The sequence below is a fragment of the Corvus hawaiiensis genome, chromosome 2 (genome assembly GCF_020740725.1).
Source record: "Corvus hawaiiensis isolate bCorHaw1 chromosome 2, bCorHaw1.pri.cur, whole genome shotgun sequence".
Lineage (NCBI taxonomy): Eukaryota > Metazoa > Chordata > Aves > Passeriformes > Corvidae > Corvus > Corvus hawaiiensis.
Window position 1 is genome coordinate 115,889,810 of NC_063214.1, and position 22,974 is coordinate 115,912,783.

The following is a 22,974-nucleotide window of genomic DNA, read 5'->3' on the forward strand; positions in this document are numbered from 1 at the left end:
TATTGAGCTTTTTTTAACTTACCTATTTTGGTTTGGGGTTTTTTTTTTCTTCTACCATTCAGTTATCCTTCTGAAAAACTGGATTTTAATATGTCTTGTAATTGCACCACTTTCTTAATGTAATTAGGTAGTGATTCATGAAGACTTCATTCAGTCCTGTTTCGATCGTCTAAAAGCCTCCTATGATACTTTATGTGTGTTGGATGGAGATAAAGACAGTATCAATTGTGCAAGACAAGAAGCAATAAGGATGGTGAGAGTGTTGACTGTTTTAAGAGAGTATATAAATGAATGTGACAGTGATTACCACGAAGAGAGAACTATTCTACCTATGTCAAGGTATGTGTGGAAAAGCAGTATTGTGATTTTGATTTCTGTTAAACTAAAATAGTATTAATATCCTCGGGATTTTTACATTCTAAACGGTTTCTATGCAGGAAATGGTTTCACTGTGTTTCAGAATTCCATTTTCTTTGCTAATATGTGAAACCCTATTTTAAAAAAAAATATTTTGAAAGATCAGGCAAATACAGGTGTATATATGGAAGGGACAGCAGACCTAAGAATAAACTTGGTGTTTTTTTCTGTAACAAGCACAACATACCTTGAGGTTCAATTGTTTTGGATATAGTTCTTTATCTCAGATAATTACTTAAAAGCAGTACTGTTCTTTACATTAGCGTGGGCAAAACTTTTTTGTTTTTCATGGTCTTACTATACAAAAACATGTTGTAAATGTATATATTCACCTTCCAGAATTGTTTACAGAGATCATAATCGTACTTTGCAAGATTAAATTTTTAATTATCTCTAAGTGAAATATTCTGTAAGTTCCTCATAATAAGTGAAGAAGAGAACTATGCTTTGAAATATATTTATTTTCTGTATACCTTCACTACTCTTATACTTGTCCTTGAGTGAAAACTTAAATCCTATCTCTCTCTATGGATTTATGATGCAGCTAACATATTTTTAAACATGGTGGATGTTTCTCGTCCACTTATTTTAAATGCACTTTTTGTCAAAAAAATTTAAGCAATTGTGGGTTTTTTATGGTGTGTCAGTAATTTGCAGTGTTCCTACAGCTTTTTTTATTGTATATATTGATTGATTAGTCCTAATGAAGTTCTCTTGTTGATTGTGGGTACATCTTTTTTTATATGGGCTGCTTATTTGATTAGACTAATCTTTCACAGGCCTTGTTAGCAAGGAGCTTTATGAGGAGTTTTTGCCTTTTGTTGCATGGGATTAGTTTGTTGGGCTTATCTGGGCACATCTTTCCTAATGAGCTCCCTGCCATTGTGGGGAGTGTGATCACTGCTAATGTGAAACCGTTTCTTCCTTTTTTGACCACTTAAAAATTTTTTTTAAAGGGTTGTGATTTTAAAACCTGGAATTCTGATATAAAACTCGTAACAGCTTTTGACAGAGGGTATTAAGGCTCGGTGACCTGATGGCTTTTCCTGATTTTGGTGTATTTAAAGCTGAGTTGCTTTGCTAAAAGAGCAAAGCATTGCCAGTCTGATTAAGCTTTGTGTGCACATTTTTATCAGGAAGTTACAAGACAGAGAAAAGATGTAAAATTTTATAAGAGTTCCTAAGCAGACTGTAAATTTGACGATATGAGTAATGCATTTGTTCTGAGTGTGGCTTCTTGAAAGATTCTGTGGATATCGTTGCCATAGTTGCTGGAGCTTTCACAAATCTTAACACTGGAAAATACCATGTAAAGATTTGATGTTGAAATACCTGCAACAAAAATTGCAGCAGGGAAAAGAATTTATTTCATGAGGCCAAAAGTAACTTTTGCTGGTTTGTTTATTTTCAGAGCTTTCCGTGGTAAACATATCACACTTGTAGTTCGTTTTCCAAACCAAGGCCGGCAGGTGGAAGATTTGGATATTTGGTCTCACACAAACGACACAATTGGCCAAGTGCGGCGTTGCATCCTCAATCGCATTAAAGCCAACAGTGCACACACAAAAGTAGAGCTGTTCATTGGGGGTGAGCTGGTAGACCCTGCAGATGACAGAAAATTAATTGGGCAGCTGAATCTCAAAGATAAAACGGTAAGTGTTGCAGGCTGGGTATTTACGTCAATTCAGATACTGTTTCCTTTTTGTAAATGCTTGAAAAATACCATGCATGGGATCATTTATTTTTATGAAATAGTTCCATTTTTCCTCCTTATATTATGCCATTAACATTGTATCAGATGCTTATTTGGTAAAGAATCTTAATTTTTGCAGAGTATTAAAACTGTGATTGTGTTTTTCAGCTAATTACAGCTAAGCTTACACAGATAAATTCTAATATGCCCTCAAGTCCAGATAGTTCTTCTGACTCTTCAACTGGTTCTCCGGGCAACCATGGCAATCACTACAGTGATGGTCCAAATCCAGAAGTTGAAAGCTGTTTGCCTGGAGTGGTAAGCATTTTCTGAAATTAACAGTTCAAGCATGTTTTTTCTTACCCTTTGTATTTGGCTGACAATTTTTATGGTTTTTTTAAATTTGCTTATTTTAAGATCATGTCACTGCATCCTCGATACATCTCTTTTCTTTGGCAAGTTGCAGACTTGGGCAGTAGTCTAAATATGCCACCTCTTAGAGATGGAGCTCGTGTTCTTATGAAGCTCATGCCACCAGGTAAAACTTTATCCTGTTCTTTATCTTGTAATATCCTGTATAATAATTTCTCACCTGATATATAAAAATGAAGATAGGGGAGTATTTTCTACTTTATGGTAATTTATTGGTACTGTAATTCATTACTGTTATCCTGATTAGGACTGTAAAAGATTTCCCAAGTAATTATTTCTTGTCTGCTCTATAAAGTTGCGTAGTTTGCAGTTGGTACCGGGGTTCAGTGCCACAGTGCAGTGAAAATGGGGAGAAGCATTGTATTTTAAAGTGGTTTTGTAGCACTGCTTTAATGGGGTCAGTTTTGACAGTAGTAGTCATTGCAGAGCACTTCATAGTCGATTTTGTCTGTAACTTTTTGCAACTATTCTGATACACTTAAAATTTTTCAGATATATAATTGTAAATAGTACTGACTTGTGGTGGAGTAGTTTTGCTGCAAAATGCTTATAAGTTGTGTTTTTATTGCAGATAACACTACAGTCGAGAAACTAAGAGCAATTTGTTTAGATCATGCAAAGCTTGGGGAAAGCAGCCTTAGTCCATCCCTAGATTCTCTATTCTTTGGTCCTTCTGCCTCACAAGTGCTGTACCTAACAGAGGTTTGTGATGCTTTGCCTGTTCTTTAAAAATTGTCAATTCTCTCTGTGGCAATCCTCTCTGTAACATTATGGAAGCCTAAGATCAAATTCTGGTTTGAAATGAACAATTGAAAATACTTAACAATTTACTGGAATAAACATATGTATGGCCAGTGCTGTCAAAGCATTGCATATGTAGTATTGCTACAAATTCTCGTGTTAAGTCATCTATATCCAAGCTGGTGCATTTCCATTAGTTAACTCTGTATTTTGTTCTACAGGTAGTTTATGCCTTGTTAATGCCTGCCAGTGCACCTCTGGGAGAAGATGCCAGTGATTTCCAATACAACTTCTTGAAAAGTGGTGGTTTGCCTCTTGTGTTGAGCATGCTGACCAGAAATAACTTCCTGCCAAATGCAGATATGGAAACTCGAAGGGGTGCCTACCTTAATGCTCTAAAAATAGCCAAATTATTGCTAACAGCAATTGGATATGGCCATGTTCGAGCTGTGGCAGAAGCTTGTCAGCCAGTTGTGGAAGGCACAAGTACAATTTCACCGGTAATATAAGTCTTCCTTGCAGCAATAGCAATGTGCTCCGTGTTTTATAATGTCTGCAGTAACATCTCTTTACTTTTCATTGACAGTCTATTCTTCAAGTGTGTTGCATGTCAAGAACTCAAAGTACTTTCAGATAATGTTGTCTTGCAATTCTAAAAAAGAGATCAACTTACTAAACAAAGCCTATTTCTTGGTGACTGTAAAACGTTAGGTGTGAGATGTACTTGCTCTGTATATGATTTTCAATGGTTCGCATGATTGTTAGTACAGGTAACTTCTCATTTTTAATTATATTTATCCTTTTGGACAAAATGTCCAGCACACAGCAGGATAAACGCATCATGTGGTGGGTGAGCAGCTGGTTCACAGGTCAGGCACAAGGGGTTATAGTGAAGGGCAGGGAGGCCCTGAAGAGAAACCTCAACAAATGAGAGGACTGGGCAATTACCAACCATATGAGGTTCAACAAGGGCTAGTGCCAGATTCTGCACCTGAGATGGGGCAACCCTGGATATGTGGACAGACTGAGGAATTCGGTGCTGGAAAACAGTGACTCAGAAAGGGACCTGGGTGTCCTGCTTGATGCCCAGTTGAATATGAGTCAGCAGTGCCCTGGCAGCCAGGAGGGACATCCGTGTCCTGAGGGGCATCAGGCACAGCATCGCCAGCCGGGCAAGGGAGGGGATTGTCCTGCTCTGCTCTGCTCTGTACTGGGGGGGGGCTCACCTCGAGTGCTGGGGGCAGTTTTGAACACCACAATATAAGAAAGATACGAAGCTCTTAGAGAGCATGTAAGGGAGGGCAACGAAGATGGTGAAGGGCCTTGAGGGGAAGCTGTGTGAGGACCAGCTGAGGGCTCTTGGTGTGTTCAGCCTGGAGGAGGCTGAGGGGAGACCTCACTGCAGTTAACAATTTCCTGGTGAGGGGAAGAGGAAGGGCAGGCACTGATCTCTTCTCTGTGGTGACAGTGACAGGACCCAAGGGAATGGCCTGAGATTGTGTCGGGGGAGGTTAGAAAAAAGTTCTTCCCCCAGAGGGTTGCTGGACATGGAACAGGCTCCCCAGGGCAGTGGTCACAGCACCAGGAGGTGTTTGGACAATACTCTCAGGCACATGGTGTGACTCCTGGGGATGGTTCTGTGCAGGGCCCAGAGTTGGACTGGATGATCCTTGTGAGTCCCTTCCAGCTCAGCATGTTCTGTGATAAATGTGAATCCCCCATTTGTGAGTTTCCATCCCAAGCAGTTTCTTGATCTATCAACCTGTACTCAATAATACACAGAGTGCCCCACTTCAGAGCCCTTTGTTCCACAATATTGACTAAGATTCATCTCTGAAACAGAGAAGTACATTCCCCTTAAACATCAAAAATAAATACCTGTGCTGGTTAGCTGCATCTATTGGAAGATATATAATTAATTCTTTTTCAAGTAAATCATAACTCTTAATGATTACAAAGAAGTGAAGATCCCTTTTTATGTCTCATGTTACAGTATAATAGGAGTATATTAAGGCAGACATGTTTGCCACCCTGTATTTCATCTATTTTAAATGAGTAAATTTTACTGCCCTGCTTTCTTACAACACTTACGTAAAGTGCATCAGACATGACATCACTTGAGTCTTGAAGTATTGTTTGAAACAGACTTAGGCTGACCTCTTCAGAAGAGGCAACATTTGTCCACAATTGCTGACTTTCACTATTTAGAGTTGCAAACATCTGATTAAATAATAACGGATTTGTTGGAAAAAACATGGTTATTCTTGTTGTCACCATCATCCTCTTTGAAGGACTTCGGTATTTTTTATTCCTCTGGGATGCAGGTGAGATTTGTTAAAACCTTTCATTTCTCTCACCTAAAGCATAAGGCCCAAAGCGTAACTTTCTCTCTTGGCTTTCCATCAGTATTTAAGAAGAGGAGGCAGCCAAGGTTATGTGTCTGTATCTTTCAGTTATTGGTCTTTTGCTGTCAGTAATACCTTTAAAATTTTTACTTTCTTCCTTGTTTTCATAGAAGGTTTAATTAATAATGTTGTTAAATACAGTGTTATGGTACACAGAACCTGATTTGCCTCATATATTGCTGTTGATCAGCTCCAGTAGCGTCCAATAGCTGATTGACTGTGGAAGCTCTGTTAGTCTTTAGTGGAGCTTCTGTAACTTTGCTCCCTGAATCAAGTGTCATAGTGAAGCTGACAAAACAAGGGATGTGCCCAGCACCAGACCTTACACAGCAACCTCACAGTGTCTTTTGGGCAGCATTTGAGATGGGCTTTTTGAATGAACTGGTACAGGAAAATGAAGAAACTCTTTTGTTTTAACTTGAAACCACAGCAAACCATCTTTTGTTTGTCTGTGACAAGGAAACAACCATTTCAGATTTGAACTGTCAAAACTACGAAGCTCTGGCAGACTAAGGAGAGAGGGATCTATGCTCAAACCAATACAGAAAAGATAAAAACTTGTCTTGCTGTTTCTGTTTTGAAACTGTTATCGAAAACAGGAGGGATAATTCCGAACAGAATTCTTCAAGAGTAAACTAACTCAAATGCTTAAAATGTACTTCAGTATAATAAAAACTTCAGCCGTGTTCTGTCTGGACACTATTATCTAATCCAGAGGGAGGCCCAGTGTATTGCCAAACCCTTTCTTTCCCACATCAACTGAAAGGGAAGGAGGCATTGTAACAGAAAAAAATTCTGTTTACTTGAAATAATCTGATCAATAAACAAGCCCCCAGACCTAATAAGTTTGGTGCAAGTGCCTTTCCTCTTAACTGCTTGTACTCTGTGATCCTACACTGCAGCATAGTGTCTTCAGATGTGATGGTATCTGTTTGAAACTGAGAAGGTTTATTTCTGTTGGCATTTGCACGAAATAGTTTTCCTTCCAACATCTTACCTACTTCTACCAAATCTTTCCTAGCTACTTTAGATCTTCATATCTTCTTGCTTTTTTTTTCTCATGTAAAAGTAAGTATGAGAAATACTTTCTTCCAGATAAACCAGGCTACGCATGACCAGGCAGTGGTGCTACAAAATGCCCTACAAAACATTCCTAATCCAACTTCAGAATGCATGCTGAGAAATGTAGCAATACGTCTTGCACAGCAAATATCTGATGAGGTTGGTGAATTCCTTTCTGTATCACCTTTTTTTCCTTATAGCATCTTTTCTGTATTTTTAATCCTTAAATTTAATGCTCTGTAAGACATGGATTTTTCCTTTTAAAATGTCATGAAATGTTTTAGGTAATCTTCATATGAAAGAGAAAAGTCTCAAATCATTGCCAGTGTATCTTTATATATTGAAGGTACATTAATGATTCAAATGAAAACCTCAGTAAGGCTAAAGAATGTGCTTTGCAAACGTAGTGGTCTTATCTGTGTGGTGTGGCCAAAGCTCATTTGGATCTGGAATCATGAGTCATGTTAGTGAACACATTAGTGAATTCGGCTGAATGCAGCAGGAGCTAAAATCACAACTGCTTGAACTTCCTCTTCCATGTGCATCAGGATCCCTCAGTTTCCAGAGTGGAAGCCATAAATACAGGTTTTCTGTACCATATAGCATATCTGCAAAACTATCTCCAAAATGTTTCTGAGGTGTCTAGATAGAAGACATTATTGTATTATCATCCTGGTGTTGACAAGTGCACTGTTTCTTGAGAACCAAGGGCAATGTCTAAAGAAAGCACAATGTGCTGCACTGCAGGACTGAGCCATCTGCCTTCTGTCAGTGGTGGTTTTGCATCCATAGGTGTAAAATCAGCCAATTGAACTCTGATTTAATTAAATTTCTTCCATAGAAGAAATGTCTTTTGAGGTGAGATGTGAGGAAAGGTTTTTGAATTCTGCCTTTGTCTTTCTTAGAGGCCTGCTAATAAATACATACTATTTTTCTTTCACCAAGCACATCAAAGCAAACAAAATCTGAATGTCTTTAACAATATTGCTGTGGAAGTTTTGTCTGTAGTTTTCTGAAATTATGAATACTGCTGTAGATCTAAATTTCTTACATATTGTAGTTTGCCTTTGAAAGGTGTTTTTTTTTTTCCTTTTCATGTTTTGATGGTCAAAAACACTTTTCAACAGATCTCACAATTTTAAAAAAATTACTCTGACATAGTTTCCATAAGCCAGAGAGAAGACTTCAGCACACAGAGGAATCTTATACCTTTTTAAAAAATGTTGGTACTTAAAGCTTGAAACTACAATGAGATAAAAAAAACCTCATTATTTTTCTTGTGGCACTGTTGCTGTAAGGTTGCTTTGCTTGTAATAAAGATAAAATGTCTTTTATTTTTCTTCCAACTACTGTTGAAGTCCATATCAGTACAAGAATGCACATTGTTCAGGTTTCCTGATGCAGATACCTCACTGGCTCAGCTTCTTAAAGTCCCGTTTTTTTATTGTCTGAGCTTTAGAAAAATGAAACTTGAAATCCTTGGGAACTGTCTGCCATCTGCTTTTAGAGATTGCCTATTTTTTGGACATTCTATTTTGAATATAGACTTCAGATAAGTTTTGTATTTTTTTTGAAAGTTGATGTGAACTATAAAGAATAGCAGTTGTCGTATGTTTTGTAATGTGTGTTTATCAGTAGAAACCATTGGATGTTAACTCAGACCATGCACAAAACACTGAAGAGGGACTCTGCATTCATAAGATACATGAGCTGTGTTCTTACTCGTGTTCAAACCTCTGTATCTTGGACACGAAGCAATCCCTTTATATAATGATCACATACTTGATAAGCATCCGTTTGTCAAGCTGGCTATCAGCTAGCACAGCATGGGGAGAAACCCTAAAATAAGTTCAACTTTTTACATTGCTTAGGAGGCTGGCTGCCTTCCAGATGAATGCTTGGCGGTTTCTTGGGTTTTTTTCCTAAATAAAGAAGGTTTAGCATTGAAGTTGGTAGTTTCTGCTAAGCCTTAGAATCAGAGTTTACATTGCTTAAGAGGCTGGCTGCCTTCCAGATGAATGCTTCGCAGTTTCTTGGTTTTTTTTCCTAAATAAAGAAGGTTTTAGCATGAAGTTGGTAGTTTCTGCTAAGCCTTAGAATCAGAGTTGCATACATCCTACTTTAAAAAATGAGATTTTACATGAGTGAAGTATAATTACTCTTCAAGATATGTCACCTGTTTTCTATTTAAGGAAAAATTCTTTGTTTTAACATTTTAAATCCTAAATTTTATATGAAATACATTTGTGGGAAATTAGAATCCATTGTAGTGTTATTTGCAGCTGCATTTTAATGTTGCTTTAGTTAATTTCTCTTTTTTTTTCAGGCTTCAAAATACATCCCTGACATCTGTGTTATCAGGGCAGTACAAAAAATTGTTTGGGCATCAGGTTGTGGGTCAGTTCAGCTGGTTTTCAGCTCAAATGAGGAAATTAGTAAAATCTATGAAAAGGTAAGAATTCCTGAACAACTACTTTCCTTGTATAACTGTTTGTTTGTGTACCAAAGGGAATGTTGACCTGGTCAGGCTTACAGTGTGATGAGCTTTTAGGTGGATACAGTGATGTATTTCAGAATCTAGTACATGTCATTTTCATAACACAGCTTAATTTTCTATTCCAAATTCCTTTTCTCGGTAACTGTTGAATTGTAACTTGAATCTGGTGTCAGTTCAAAAATGCACCAGTTCTGTAACTGCTGTAACATGTTTTGAGCCCAGTTAGTTCTGCATTTAAATAAGGAATAAGCATTTCCTGCAATGCTAATTTGTCCAGTCTTTAAACTTAAAAGGTCTGTTCTACAGAAGTGATTCAAGGCATATGTGCAGTCTAGAATGAGAAAGAAGAGCAAAGTGATGTGAGAAGCATTGGAAAAAACCATATAATTGCTAATTCTGTATAGCTTTTTTTCTTTTAATAATGGTTTCACATGTGGTTTACACAAATAGTTTGGAGTTGGGAGTTTTATATGAGTACATTATCACACACCTTGTGTTTAAGTAGTGTTGCTTACAGTTACAGGAAATAATAATCTGTATTTTGACAGTGATTTTAAAAAAGCATCTTCCTTTTTTTGTCTTACAAAATCAGGTTTAGTACTCATCAATACTTGCCTGAGAGAAAAAAGGAAAAGGAATATGTAGGGAGGCTTAATTCTTGGTGCATTCGCTGTTGTGCTTGAATGATCAATTGAAAGGATATTTACTTCAGCAAAATGCAACACCTCTCCATTAGCTTTCATAGTGTTTTAATGCCATCTGCTTCTATTGCTGTGAGCATGACTTCTTCATGAAATAAAGTTGGGATTGGGGGTTTTTTTAGCTGATACTTGCATATAAAACATGGTTTAGTTCATGTGACAGTCCAGGCACACAAAGATAAGTGCTTGTATCTATACATAGGATGCTTTAAGAGCAGTAGTGCACTAGAGAAAATACACCTAAAAGAGAGCATGCCTAAATGTACTTTTTAAACTTTTTTCTGGGTAATAATTGTACATCTTAGTTCTGTAAAAATACTTTAAAATAATTGGAGTTTTAAAAAAGGTGAAATTTAAGCTGTGCATTATCAGTCATCCTTCAAAGAATTCTGTGGGTTTTTTGTTGTTTTTCTTTTTATTTTTACTGACACCTGTATGGACATTTGTAATAAATGGCAGCTGCATTTGGTTTATACTGTGCAAAAGGAAAATAAAATTTGAAGGGGAAAAGTTGGAAATTCAAAAGAGGAAGGAATTGCAGAAATAAGCAGGGAAAATAAAGTACTCTTTGTTAATATAACATTAAAAGAGAGGAAAGTATCCTAGAAATAGAGGAATATCGTGGAAGAAAAGACACAGTTTAAGAGAACTGTATCTGGTTATAGATGAGAGGAAATAATTTTATGATGGCTTTATAAAGATTAAATATAATGATGTACAGACCCCCCAGCTCTGGGTGCCTGAGTGCAGGGAAGTACTTCATTGAGTATAAAATGTACTTTGCCTTTCTCCTGGATCCCTGCAGCTGGGCAGAAATAACTTCCCTTTCTAACCAGGGCTTCAGTGCAGAGCAGGTGCAGTTCTGGACTTGTTGAAGGCATTCTGCATTTGCTTTCTGATCTTGAGTTGTGTCAGAACTGCCACATCCTCCTGCTGCAGTGCAGTGACTGCCTCTGATTTTTCAGTTGTTGTGCGTGGACAAAATAGTGTTTGTTGCCAGAGTGAGGCATATTTTGGCCTGTTGACAATTAATTCTCTCCTCTGCATTGTAATCCCTTCTTTCTGCCTAATTAATCTTGATACCTTTCCACATATAAAACAAATATTAAATGCCTCTAGTTAATGTTGCAAACCTGCACTCATGATTTATAAATGATGAATTGAGACCTGCTCGCATTCAGTTTCTTCAGAACTTCATGAAGGTAATTACTTCTAGATGGAGGAGAGGGCTTGCCTCTCCTTTTATTTTGAAAAAATGTACCAAAATCAACTCAATTGATTCAGGTGTTCAGTTGAAGAAGTAACCTAAGCACCAATTAGCAGTAATATTATTTTCTGTTTCAAAAATCACCACAGCAGCTGTGTTTAAAACTTAAACAGCTCTTTCATGTTTCTGAAAAATAGCAAAGTGATTAATAAATTCTAGCAGTATTAAAAAGCTTTTTGGTCAAATAAATTGTGAGTGTCAAAGCCTTGTAAAACTGGATTGATGAATTATACAGCACTGTGCCTTTCTCTGTTTGAGTAGTAAGAGTTTTCCAAGCTTTAAACTCCATGTTTTGACTAGTAAAGAAAAACAAAACAAAAAAAAATCCCAAACAAAAAAAACCCCAGATGCAAACCAAGAAAAAACTCCCAACAGTACTAACTGATGTAATTGTTGCCTACAAGCTTCCTATTTAACTTCTGTCTCCGTAAGTTCACGCTTGGAATCCTGCTTTGAGAAGCACAGTTCTGGAAGTTCAAGTCATCCCACATAGTGCTTTGGCTTGGATCTGAGTGGAGTGCGTAAATACTTGGCACTGATAATCACTTAGTATCACTAAGTCACTAATCACAAAGCTGTGGTTTGTGTTTGATTTTAGCGATATACCTTGGAGCCAGTTGGGTTTCTTGGGATTGTTTGCTGTACCCACTTTGTGTGCTCTTGTTTGTTTTCACAGACAAATGCAGGAAATGAACCAGACATGGAAGATGAACAAGTTTGCTGTGAAGCACTGGAGGTGATGACCCTGTGTTTTGCTTTGATTCCAACGGCACTGGATGCACTCAGTAAAGAGAAGGCATGGCAGACGTTTATCATTGATTTACTATTGCACTGTCACAGCAAGTAAGTTTTGGTGTTGTTTTTTTATTTTCTTTTTTGTATCACATCTATTATTTGACAATTCAAAATGAGTATAAAGCCTAATTGCAGAGCAGTGGCTTCAGCCCGTCTGAAGTTGTCACGTGAAGCACTGGGGTGGATGTTTTCAGAAACCATCCAGGTGGAAAGTTGTTATATGTTATTAAACTTGGTTGCCGGTGCTTTATCTGTGACTAAAGAGTTAATTTTAATTTACTGTTGTTTCATGAATATTCCAACTTTTCATTGCGAGAGATCAGAAATTAGTAGTGTCTTCAGCCTTTTGGTACGTTTTAAAGGGATTCAGAATGTGGTGCTCTCAGATGAATGTGGTCAGAATTTGAGCACTGTGTTTCGGAGTTTTTGACTTTTCTAGATAAACAGGTTGAAAAGTCTTACATTTAGGAATATTTGCCGTACCGAAAGCATCAATGGTATCGTCAGAGCATCTCGTAACGGTGAACTCTTTGCACACACTGGTGAAACTGTGGAAGGTTACCAGAAATACCTCAAGCTTTATTAGTTTGCAGCCTGTGGAATAGGGTGTTGAATTTTCAGTTTCACTGAAGCTTGCTTGTATCACGCATTGTATGGAAAAATAATTTATATTGTCAGTACAAGAAACTAGCTCTGAGCTCTTTTCTCTCATATGCCTGTAAAACTTGTGATATGTATGATAATGTCACTTAGAATGGTGCAGCTGTTCATTGTTACATGATAGAATAGCATAAACATAAGTAGAAACAGAAGACTGCTTTGTAAATGAAGATGGTGGAGTTGAACTAAGGTGCTAAAAAGTTCCTCTTCTGGATTAATGTGGAAACAAATCAGTGTTTGTAATGCAGAGAAGGTTTAGCAAATACCAGACAGAACTGAATATCCTTCCATGACAATTGTTCTCTAATCTCCTACATTCAATCAGAGAACAATGTGAGCAAAAATATGCATGTGAGAAAATATTTTTGGTGCACCATAAAAGACAAGGAAGATGATCAAGTTCAGATCTCACAAATAGGATCTTTCTAGAAAAGATCAGATGGATTGTTTGTTTTTCAGAGTTTGAGATTGGGACTTCTGTTTCCTCAGAGCATAACCATGCTACCTCTAAATTGAGAAACAGAATGCAAAATTAATACTAAATGCTAGGGCAGTTTTTTTCCCCTCCAAGATAATTGATTTTGTAGTGGTGTCCCCTGAGTGCAAGATAATTGATTTTGTAGTGGTGTCTCCTTAGTTAAGAGGAGATAGCTGAACAGCTAATCCTAAATAATCCTGGAACCCAGAAGTAGTTTGCTGATTTCTGCAAAGTGTTTGGTGGCCACATGTATGTGGCCCAAATAAATAAAAATTTTTGTGCTGGTGTAAAGCAATGGCACTTCTCACTGAAGAGACTGTTGTCTGTTAACTATACAGAAACCTGTGTCCTGGAGCACTCAATAGGGCAGGATTCAGGTTGGCAGCTCTAAGGGAGGTGCTTGACCTCCAGCTGTTCCACCTGCTGAGTGCAAGTTCATCATGCAGCTCATGTCCTGTGTGCCAGCTCTGTGCTGTCATCATGTGTCTAAAACAGCACAAAATGCCTGTGCTTAGGCAGCTGCATCCCTCTCATGATTCCTTAAGAGCTCTTAGATTGTTACAGCTTCACAAAAATATAATACTTGTGTTCAAACATTGCATGCTCCTCAGAAACATAACAGTGTAAGGCATGTGTTCGCTTGGTTACATTTCTCACATTAGGAAAATATCACCTGTATCTATTTCATTCTGCCTTTAAATGCACAGACTTGAGGAGTGTCTGTGTGATGTGTCCCAAGCAGCTGATGGATTGTATCTTAAAATAACTTTCTGTGAGATGTTCTACAAAAATGTCAGCTCAGCAGTCAGACCCCATAAAATGTCAATTATTGTTAAGAACAAAACAGACCAGCCCCGCCGCACGGTCTGCTGCAACTCAGAGCAGAGTAGGAGAACTTGGAAAGATCAGAGAAGGGTGACAAGGGAGATCAAAGCTCTGCAATGACTTCCATCTGAGGAACAGCTGAATAGCTGGGGGCACTTCATATTGGAGGAGAGATGAATGGTGGGAGGAGAATACCACAGAGACCCTTAAAATCAGAAGTAGCAAAGGGAGAACAAAGGAAGAACTGTGTTTCTTTGTGTAAGACCTTCTTGAGCATAACACTTAAGCAGTGCAACCCTTCAGTTTGGAAATGGTTTGAGGGGTTCTTTTGTGAACTTGTCCAGTGAGGGCTATGAAATACTGCTCTTAGTAGTCTTCCTGAACCACGGATTGTTAGAAGCTGAGAGAACATTCTGGAGAAGTGTCACTGCATGATTCCTTCTTCTGGTGCACTTTCCTTTGTGCATGGTACCCGAGATGGGGTGCTCAGCCAGGTGCATCTTTGCTCTGACCTCAAGGTCATCCTTATGTGGCTTTTAAACCACAGTTAACCACACATGAAAAAACTCTGAAGGGAATAGGATTCTTTGGTGTGCTTTCCACCCTGACTCCATGGACACAAAACAAAGACAACCACACCAAGCAGACTCTGCAAAACTCAGTTTTTCATATGCTGAGATACTTTGATAAAATCGTTCATTCAGCATTCATTTGTAGTCTCTTCCCACACAAACAGAGTTGTTCCTAACAGTTTTCACAAGGCATACTGCTCAGACAATCCTACTACTTAAAAGAACAGGATTTGGGATTTGCCTTAAGTATTTTTTTTTACTGAACCTTATCCATTCCCGCATTGCTCCAGTGATTAGATTAGATTCTGAGGTGGAAAATTTCCTTTAATTATAGCCACTTGAATTTTCAGGAGGGTCATCATCTCTCACATCTTACTAATGATAAATTTTGATCACTTCAAAGATACTCAGCAAACTGCTGCAGCGACACATAAAAGCAGTTTTACTGGAATAGTTCTGGTTTGTCTTACCAGGTACAACTGGTGCTTGATTAGAAAAAAAAAAAAGATTTGGGATTGCAAATGGTTGTGTTATGCAATATTTGCTGGCAGTTGCGAAGGTGTAGTGGTGTTAGGTGTTTCTAAGTTTCTTTTTCTTTAAATATTTGATTTGTGGAACAGGTTTTGTAATATAATTAATGCATCTGAAATTTCACTGCAAGGAGAAACAATATGATGGGTAGTGAATAATTAAACTATTCTCGTTTCTTACATTACTTTCAGTTTTAGAAAATGGCATTAAGCAGATAAACACAAATTTAATTAATGTCCTGTTTGGATAGGGAGATTGAATTTAATGTTTCTATTAAATTATTTCCAGAACCGTTCGTCAGATGGCACAGGAGCAATTCTTTTTAATGGCTACCAGGTGTTGCATGGGACAGAGACCTCTCCTTTTCTTCATTACCCTGCTGTTTACTGTTCTAGGGGTAAGTTTTCAGAGATAAAGTCTTCAGTATGGGAGTGTCTGTAAAAAGTAATAGGGCAAAATACCTGCAAGAAAAGACGAATTCCTATTAACAACAGTCACTAAAATATAGATTCCTTCTGACCTACAGGCAAGCAGCACAGATGATTTCCATTTGAGCTAGATCAGGGGAAGAGGGACTCTCTTGTATTTTCTGATAAGAACATGAACAAGAGGCTTTAATGTCTGCATTTGATCTTTGGTGATTGCTAACCTTTAAGTAAAAACATTAGCAGCTTAGAGAGATACCGACAGTTAGTGCCTTCTCCTACTGGTCCTGCCAGGGCTTTTCAGTTCCCCATGCTCATGCCTCTCTTGAATGTTTTGATTGTAAGTTTTGATTTGGTTTTCTTTCTCCCATTCAGGTATAGAAATTGCTACTAAAATAGTTGAGAAGCCATTCATTAACAGCTAAATACTATTGTAAACTTCTAAAAGGTTAATAATCACCTTACACTTGTTTTCTTTTATGTTTATTGCCAGATTTAGGGGAAATATGTTGGTGTTGCACTGTAAGTAGAAGCGTGTATAAATTCTCATTTGCTTTTGGTTTACACAGAGCACTGCAAGAGAGAGAGCTAAGCATTCTGGAGACTACTTCACCCTCTTAAGACATCTTCTTAACTATGCTTACAACAGTAATATTAATGTACCCAATGCTGAAGTTCTTCTCAATAATGAAATTGACTGGCTTAAGAGGATTAGGGTAAGTTTTAGGGTCAGTTTATTCCTGATAATTAGGTTTTTGCTGCTTTATTGTAAAGTACAGTTCTGAGCTTGGTAAATATTTGCTGTTTGGAGTATCCTAACTTTCTCTTAAATGGCAGGATGAAGTAAAAAGAACAGGGGAGACAGGTGTTGAAGAAACTATCTTAGAGGGTCACCTTGGAGTAACAAAAGAGTTGTTAGCATTCCAGACACCTGAGAAGAAATACCATATTGGTTGTGAAAAAGGAGGTGCTAATCTCATTAAAGTAAGTTCAAGTTTTTTGACCTATGGAGGGGAATTTTTGTCTTTGTGAGGTTTTAGGGGTTTTTTTGGGGGGTGGATGTTTGGGGGGTTTTTGTTGTTTGTTTTTACCTGTAAATAAGTCAAAAGAAGCTTCACATCTTGTGGTCTGTATCCATAAAAATACTTTTAATTGGAGTTTAATGTTTTCTTCAAAAATAATTTTTAAAATTCCATGTTTCATTCATAAAGTGTATTTAACATTCTCATTTTACTGTATTCCAGTATTTGACAAACATCACACAGAGATAGTGAGCTAGATACAGGGTAGTCCTGTACAGGACTGCTTTCCTTCATTACCCCTGTAATGTCTTTCCCGCACACGTTCTTAATTAGTGCTGTTAATGCTTAGGGCAGGTTTGAACAAATGCATCACATCTGAGCATCTCTTTAATCAGACTTGTTTTGTTTGTACCTCTGATATTATAGAACAGGAGTGTTGGTTTTTCAGCACTAATTGATAAAGACCTTTGTAGATAATACTGGTTTTGCAAAAGAAATTTTTTATCAATCAAGAACAGTACAGATTTATTTTTAACTTTAAGTGGGGAGGTGGTTTGCAGGGAACTACTTTAGAATGGAGTTCTTCTGTTCTAAATTTAAAAGCTCATTGTGGTGTTGGTCTCAATTTTTACTCTTACTTTGTTTTTAAGTACCCCTCTGGTTCTCAGACATTCATTTATGTAATAGCCCTTACTCTGTTGTAAAATAATTTCCATGGTAACAGGTGATTTATTGTCTTTTTTTTTCAGGAGTTGATAGATGATTTCATCTTTCCAGCATCCAATGTTTATCTACAATACATGAGAAATGGAGAATTGCCTGCTGAGCAGGCCATACCAGTCTGTAGTTCACCAGCTACTATTAATGCTGGCTTTGAGCTCCTAGTTGCACTAGCAGTTGGATGTGTGCGAAATCTCAAACAGATAGTAGACACGTTGACTGAAATGTATTACATAGGTACAGCAATCACTAGTATGTAATACTTTTAATTATCTGTTTTCTACTCTTTAATGTATATGTCATGTATAGGTTTTGTTTATATTATCCAGTGAACCAAATGCTGGGTTTTTTAGTTCATGGTTTGTTTGTGGCTGCTTTTAATGTTGGAAAATCAGGCTATCAAAATCTAGAAGAGTTTGCCAGTGTAGCCTTTGTTTTCCTTTATGCAGTGAATGTACCGACTTGCATTCCAAGGCACCATCCAAATTCCAGCCCCAGTCACTTGCACAGCCTGACCCTTCCTATCTCAGTCTCTGACTACTCCCCCTTGTCCATACCAGCTCCCAGGAACCTCATTCTATCTGTATCTTCTACTTCTGTCTCATCATTTCAGGCTCTTCCTAACCAATCCCAGAGCCTCACCAGGTATCTTCAGCTTAGTTTTAGTGCCAGTCTCTTGATTGCTCACCTGATTTGTCATCATTGTCCACACACAGGCACAGGTCCACTGTTCTGTTTCTCTTTTTAGTTCTGAACTCATTCTCTGCTTGTCATAGTCCTTTTTCAGGCTCCATTTTGGCCTTGTCTCTGCACAGCTCTGCACTGAAAGAACTTTCTCCCTCTCAGTGGAGGAAGATTGTAGTGATTGCAGTCTGTTAGTGCTTCAAAACCCAATAGTCAAGTGAAACTTGGGCTAATTTTCAAAAGGATGGCAGAAGGCTCATCTTTAGCATAGATTGTTGTTATCACTAAAATCATGTAAGACTTTTTTAAAAATGAACAAGCAGGAGCATATTTTCTCCAGCTCTATATGGTATAGCAAAAATGTTTTGCTGTAATACTAGCAGGGAAAGGGAAAACAGAAAAAAACCACCACCACCAACCAAACAAAATCCAAACACCATCAAACCAAGAAAACCCAAGCTCATATGGTGAGAAAAGCAGGGAGAGTTGGAGTTGTTCAGCCTGGAGAAGAGAAGCCTCTGGGGGTACCTTATTGTGACCTTCATTACTTAAACATGGCTTATAAAAAAGATAGAGGAAGACTTTTGTACCAGGGTCTGTAGTTATAGAGGACAAGAGGCAATGATTTTAAACTGAGAGTAGATTTAGACTGGACACAAGGAAGAAGTTCTTCACTATGAGAATGCTGAACAGGTTGCCCCATTGTGGATTCCCCGTCCCTGGAAGTGTTCAAGGCCAGGTTGGATGGGGCCCTGAGCAATCTGGTCTAGTGGAAGATGTCCTGACCCATGGGAGGGGGTTGGACTGGATGATCTTTAAAGGTCTTTCCAACCCAAACCATTGTGTGATTTAACAGAAGGTTTAAACTCATAGCATTTACCAAAACCATAAGCAATTAAAAATAGTATCCCAAGGTGGGAGTTGTCCACTACCTCTCCAAATGGCAGTGCTACTTGCTTGAATGGTGCTATCAATGAGTCGTTTGAGGTTTTTCAATCTTCTTCTGTTTGGTTCCATCACGGATGAATAAATTAAAAGGATAGCTTTATGGTTTTCCCCTCTGCCTCATCCTTTCTTCTTCACTTTTTTTCTACTGGGAAGTAGTGTATTTCTTATCACCTCACATTTAGAAGGATTTCATGGCATTTCGTTCCACTCAAGTATTTGATAAGCACAGTAGAACACCAGATCTCTGTGGTATGTCAGACAGAAGAGAGAACACATGTATGAACTGTGCATGCTCTGTGATTCATATACCAAGTCTGCTTGTAAATATGCATGCTCTCTTATATCAGAACTTTTTGTGTTAAAACTGCAGAACAGCAGCTTAGCATAGGAAACCTGTGATTGTAAATGTTCTTGAAGAGATGTCAGGAAACCTGAGAGAGAAGACTCAGGAGGAAAAAATATATATCAAGTTATATAGATAGCCTTTGCTAAAATTGTTTCCCATCCTGGCAAGTAGAAGTGGGGCTTAAGTGAAATAATGTAAATTTTTTAAGGATTATAAATTTTTGAGGGTATTATAATTTTTGAAAGGCTTATAAAGTGGTTATATATTCTGTATTCATTCAGCTGAATTGTTCAGCTAAGAAACTTGCTGGTATTGAGGAAAGACTTCTGTTTCACATATAAATAGACTAAATTTTTGTCTGGCCACCTCTTTAGTTATGCAGTAGAAGAAAATGTTACAACATTAAGACTACAGACAGAACTGTCCTTCGTAGAAGTTGGGTTAATTTTAGCAATTAAGTTTTCTGATGGAACATTGTTTTTTATTAAATTGCAGTGTGATACAGACTAATAATAATTTTATGCAACTGCCCTTTGTACTGTATGAATGTCCTCTTTATTTTGTAACAAAACAGTTCTTTGACCACATTCTGCTGTTTTCTCTTAGCCTGTGAAGCGCTCACAGAATGGGAATATCTGCCACCTGTTGGGCCTCGACCGCCAAAGGGATTTGTGGGACTGAAAAATGCTGGTGCCACTTGTTACATGAATTCTGTCATTCAGCAGCTGTACATGATTCCAGCCATCAGGAATGGGATTCTTGCAATTGAAGGCACGGGCAGTGATGTAGATGATGATATGTCTGGGGATGAAAAGCAGGACAACGAGGTAAATTTAATTAGATAGAATTACCTAATCTTTAAATTGTAATTTTTTTTTTTTTATGAAAAGGTCATAATAAATTTCTGTTGCCAATCAATTACTTTGATTTCCACTGATATCCATGGGGAAAATAGGATAATCTTTCATACTTGAATAGGTTCACTGTCAGAGGGGCACTTGAGAAGATCCAGGTGGCAGTGTTTCCAGAATTCCTCCTTGTGGTTTTGTACTGGAGAGCACTGCACCTTATTTCTGCCACCACGACTCTGTTAATGCAAACAAAGACAGTATTTGGGTTTTCAGCTGAGAGTGTGAAACGCCTTAGATTGTCAAATTAAACAAAGGATGCAACTATGGGACAGCTACATATGAAAGTGAATTGCACAAATTTTCTTCTGCTTTTCAGAGCAATGTTGACCCACGAGATGATGTGTTTGGTTATCCACATCAGTATGAAGACAAACCAGCACTGAGCAAAACTGAAGACAGAAAAGAGTACAATATTGGTGTTTTGAGGCATCTCCAAGTAATTTTTGGTCATTTAGCAGCTTCCAGGCTACAGTACTATGTACCAAGAGGATTTTGGAAACAGTTTAGGTAAGTAGAAAATTGAGAATTGATGTTTGTTCACTGGACCACTAAGTACAACAAAACTAATCATAGTAGAATGGCAATGATGTAAAGTGTAAATTAGCAGAAGCTGTGCAACTTTATATGCTTTTTCACCATTCTGTAGAAGTCTATTAATACATTTAGGTTTACAGCAGGATGGTTATTTTGAATTTTAGCAGTTTTTGATAGTGAGACACTGAATTAAGTATGAAGTTATACACAAGACCATGTTTTTATACTTACCAGATAAGTGTCGGGGAAAGAACAACAGGGCGTATAGTACATCAAAAACGAGTAGTTTGGCTCTTTAAGGAGGAAGGATTAGTAGCTTGAATAATTTTTTTTTTTTCTAAAAGAAACTATTGGTGAACAAAACAAAAAATATTTGACGAAATGTGCTTTCATTTTCAGACTTTGGGGTGAACCTGTAAATCTACGTGAACAACACGATGCTTTAGAATTTTTTAATTCCTTGGTGGACAGCTTAGATGAAGCTTTAAAAGCTTTGGGCCATCCAGCAATGTTAAGTAAAGTTTTAGGAGGGTCCTTTGCTGATCAGAAGATTTGTCAAGGATGCCCACATCGGTAAGTGTTGAAGATTTTAATCCTTTTTACAGAAAAACAACCCATGTTTGTATCCCTATAAAAGTAATTAGAGTCAAAGAGTGGGTTTTTTAAGCGAATAGATTTTGCTGCCTTATTTTTTTCTGCAGATGAACATTCGTTTGTCTACAGGCACTTAATCATTATTGCTTCTACTTACAGATTGTATGTGAAGCATTGTGTATTGATCAAGGCAGGAAAGAAAAAGCTTTTTCATGTTAAAAGTGAAAACAATTATAGGGGCCAAATGCAATGTAGAAAATTTTAATACCTGGCCAAAAATTGTTTCTGTCTTTGGTTTTCCATAGTGTGTGTTTAGAGCTGAGCCAAGTAGGAATCTTGAGTTCCAGTGAGTAAAACTGTTCATACTCACTATGAACATACTCACATACTCACTTACTTAACCTCTAATTAAGGACAGTGATATAGGAGGTTCATCTTTGTCTTAAGGTTCCTGCTGTATTTGTAGTTAGCTTTAAATGTGAATACTGAAACTCAGCTTTGTAGAAGGTGTGTAAGAAACCACCTATGCCAAATCAGACGGCAGGTCTGTAGCTCACTGTTTTGATGATGGTTGTTAATGAAGGAATAGAACTAGGCATTGTAAAGTTGTAATTCCCTAGACTTTTTAATCTATCTCTCTTTTTGAGATGGATGGTTAAAATTGCATGCAAAATTCAGGATGGCCTAATGATCAACTTATGCTTTTTTACATCTGGCTTTGTTTTGTTATTGTATTTAATTTCTGTCACTATCAGTTGGCCTTCCTACTGTTCATATCATGCGTGATTCTTTAACAATACAGATCTCTGTATGTTGCCATTGCAAATACTCTTTATTTTGAAAGCTGACCATTTCCTTTAGCCTTCAGTTAGCAATTAAAAGACAGGGGAAAATGATACAAAAGGATTTTATTGAGGTAATCTTTCAACTTCAATTGAGCTAATGTATGAATAAGAAGAATTTGTAAAGTGAACATCTTAAGTTTCGTGGGTTACAATGAGTGACTAGAAGTGCGTTGGAATACTGGAAGGTAAAATGATAGCACTGATTTTACTTTATATGCAATGGGTAATTAAATGGCAGATGCAGAGGAGAAGCAACATGAATTACCATTCATTCCTGATATTATGTACTATCCTGAAGTATTTTCTGTGTTTTTGGAGCTCTACTGGATTTGTGTAGTTGTGCTTATTAATAAAAATGTTACCCTGATTGTAGTTTAGGGAGGAGAAAACTCATGGTAACTAAACTGTGGATTTGTATATGGCAAATTAACAGCCTTTCTATATTTTGTAAGTTATTTAATGGATGAATGAATATTGCTGTTGGTTGAAGTGTTTCTAAATATTTATTTATTCAGTCTTTGAAGGCTTGGTTGCATATCAGGAAAACAAGCCCTTCAGGGTTACACTGGAATAGATGCAGCTTTTTAAATTTATTCATCACTTCTTTATCTTTAAAAACAAAAAGTTGTTTCCAGGATGTATCAACTGGTTGTCTCTCAAGCATTGCTGGTTCATTGCTAGAGATTTGTTTGTGGATTATATTTAGAACACAGTGTGAAAGCCAGTCATAAACATGCAAAAAGATTTTATAAAGATGGCGGTTCAGAGATTTTTACATAGAAAATAAAAAGACTTTTTTTTGGTTTTTTGCTGAATTGGCATCTGTTTTGAACTGTTGTCTTTAGGTGTGATACAGTATTTGTGTTTAT

The 22,974-nt window shown here is 37.4% G+C and overlaps 1 protein-coding gene across 4 annotated transcripts in view; it reads left to right on the plus strand.

The window, feature by feature from the left end:
• Positions 1-22,974, plus strand: part of USP9X (ubiquitin specific peptidase 9 X-linked) — a 100,922-nt gene that overhangs the window by 56,037 nt on the left and 21,911 nt on the right. For 3 of the 4 annotated variants that reach the window (XM_048289459.1, XM_048289477.1, XM_048289485.1), the window contains exons 18-33: positions 128-339; positions 1,829-2,069; positions 2,279-2,428; positions 2,528-2,648; positions 3,114-3,244; positions 3,505-3,783; positions 6,784-6,909; positions 9,077-9,202; positions 11,892-12,058; positions 15,365-15,473; positions 16,071-16,217; positions 16,339-16,485; positions 17,273-17,495; positions 19,828-20,048; positions 20,449-20,639; positions 21,066-21,239. In XM_048289459.1, the coding sequence (XP_048145416.1) occupies positions 128-339; positions 1,829-2,069; positions 2,279-2,428; positions 2,528-2,648; positions 3,114-3,244; positions 3,505-3,783; positions 6,784-6,909; positions 9,077-9,202; positions 11,892-12,058; positions 15,365-15,473; positions 16,071-16,217; positions 16,339-16,485; positions 17,273-17,495; positions 19,828-20,048; positions 20,449-20,639; positions 21,066-21,239 (2,765 nt within the window). The remainder of the gene's footprint in view (positions 1-127; positions 340-1,828; positions 2,070-2,278; positions 2,429-2,527; positions 2,649-3,113; positions 3,245-3,504; positions 3,784-6,783; positions 6,910-9,076; positions 9,203-11,891; positions 12,059-15,364; positions 15,474-16,070; positions 16,218-16,338; positions 16,486-17,272; positions 17,496-19,827; positions 20,049-20,448; positions 20,640-21,065; positions 21,240-22,974) is intronic. The other variant, XM_048289469.1, reaches the window with a different exon arrangement.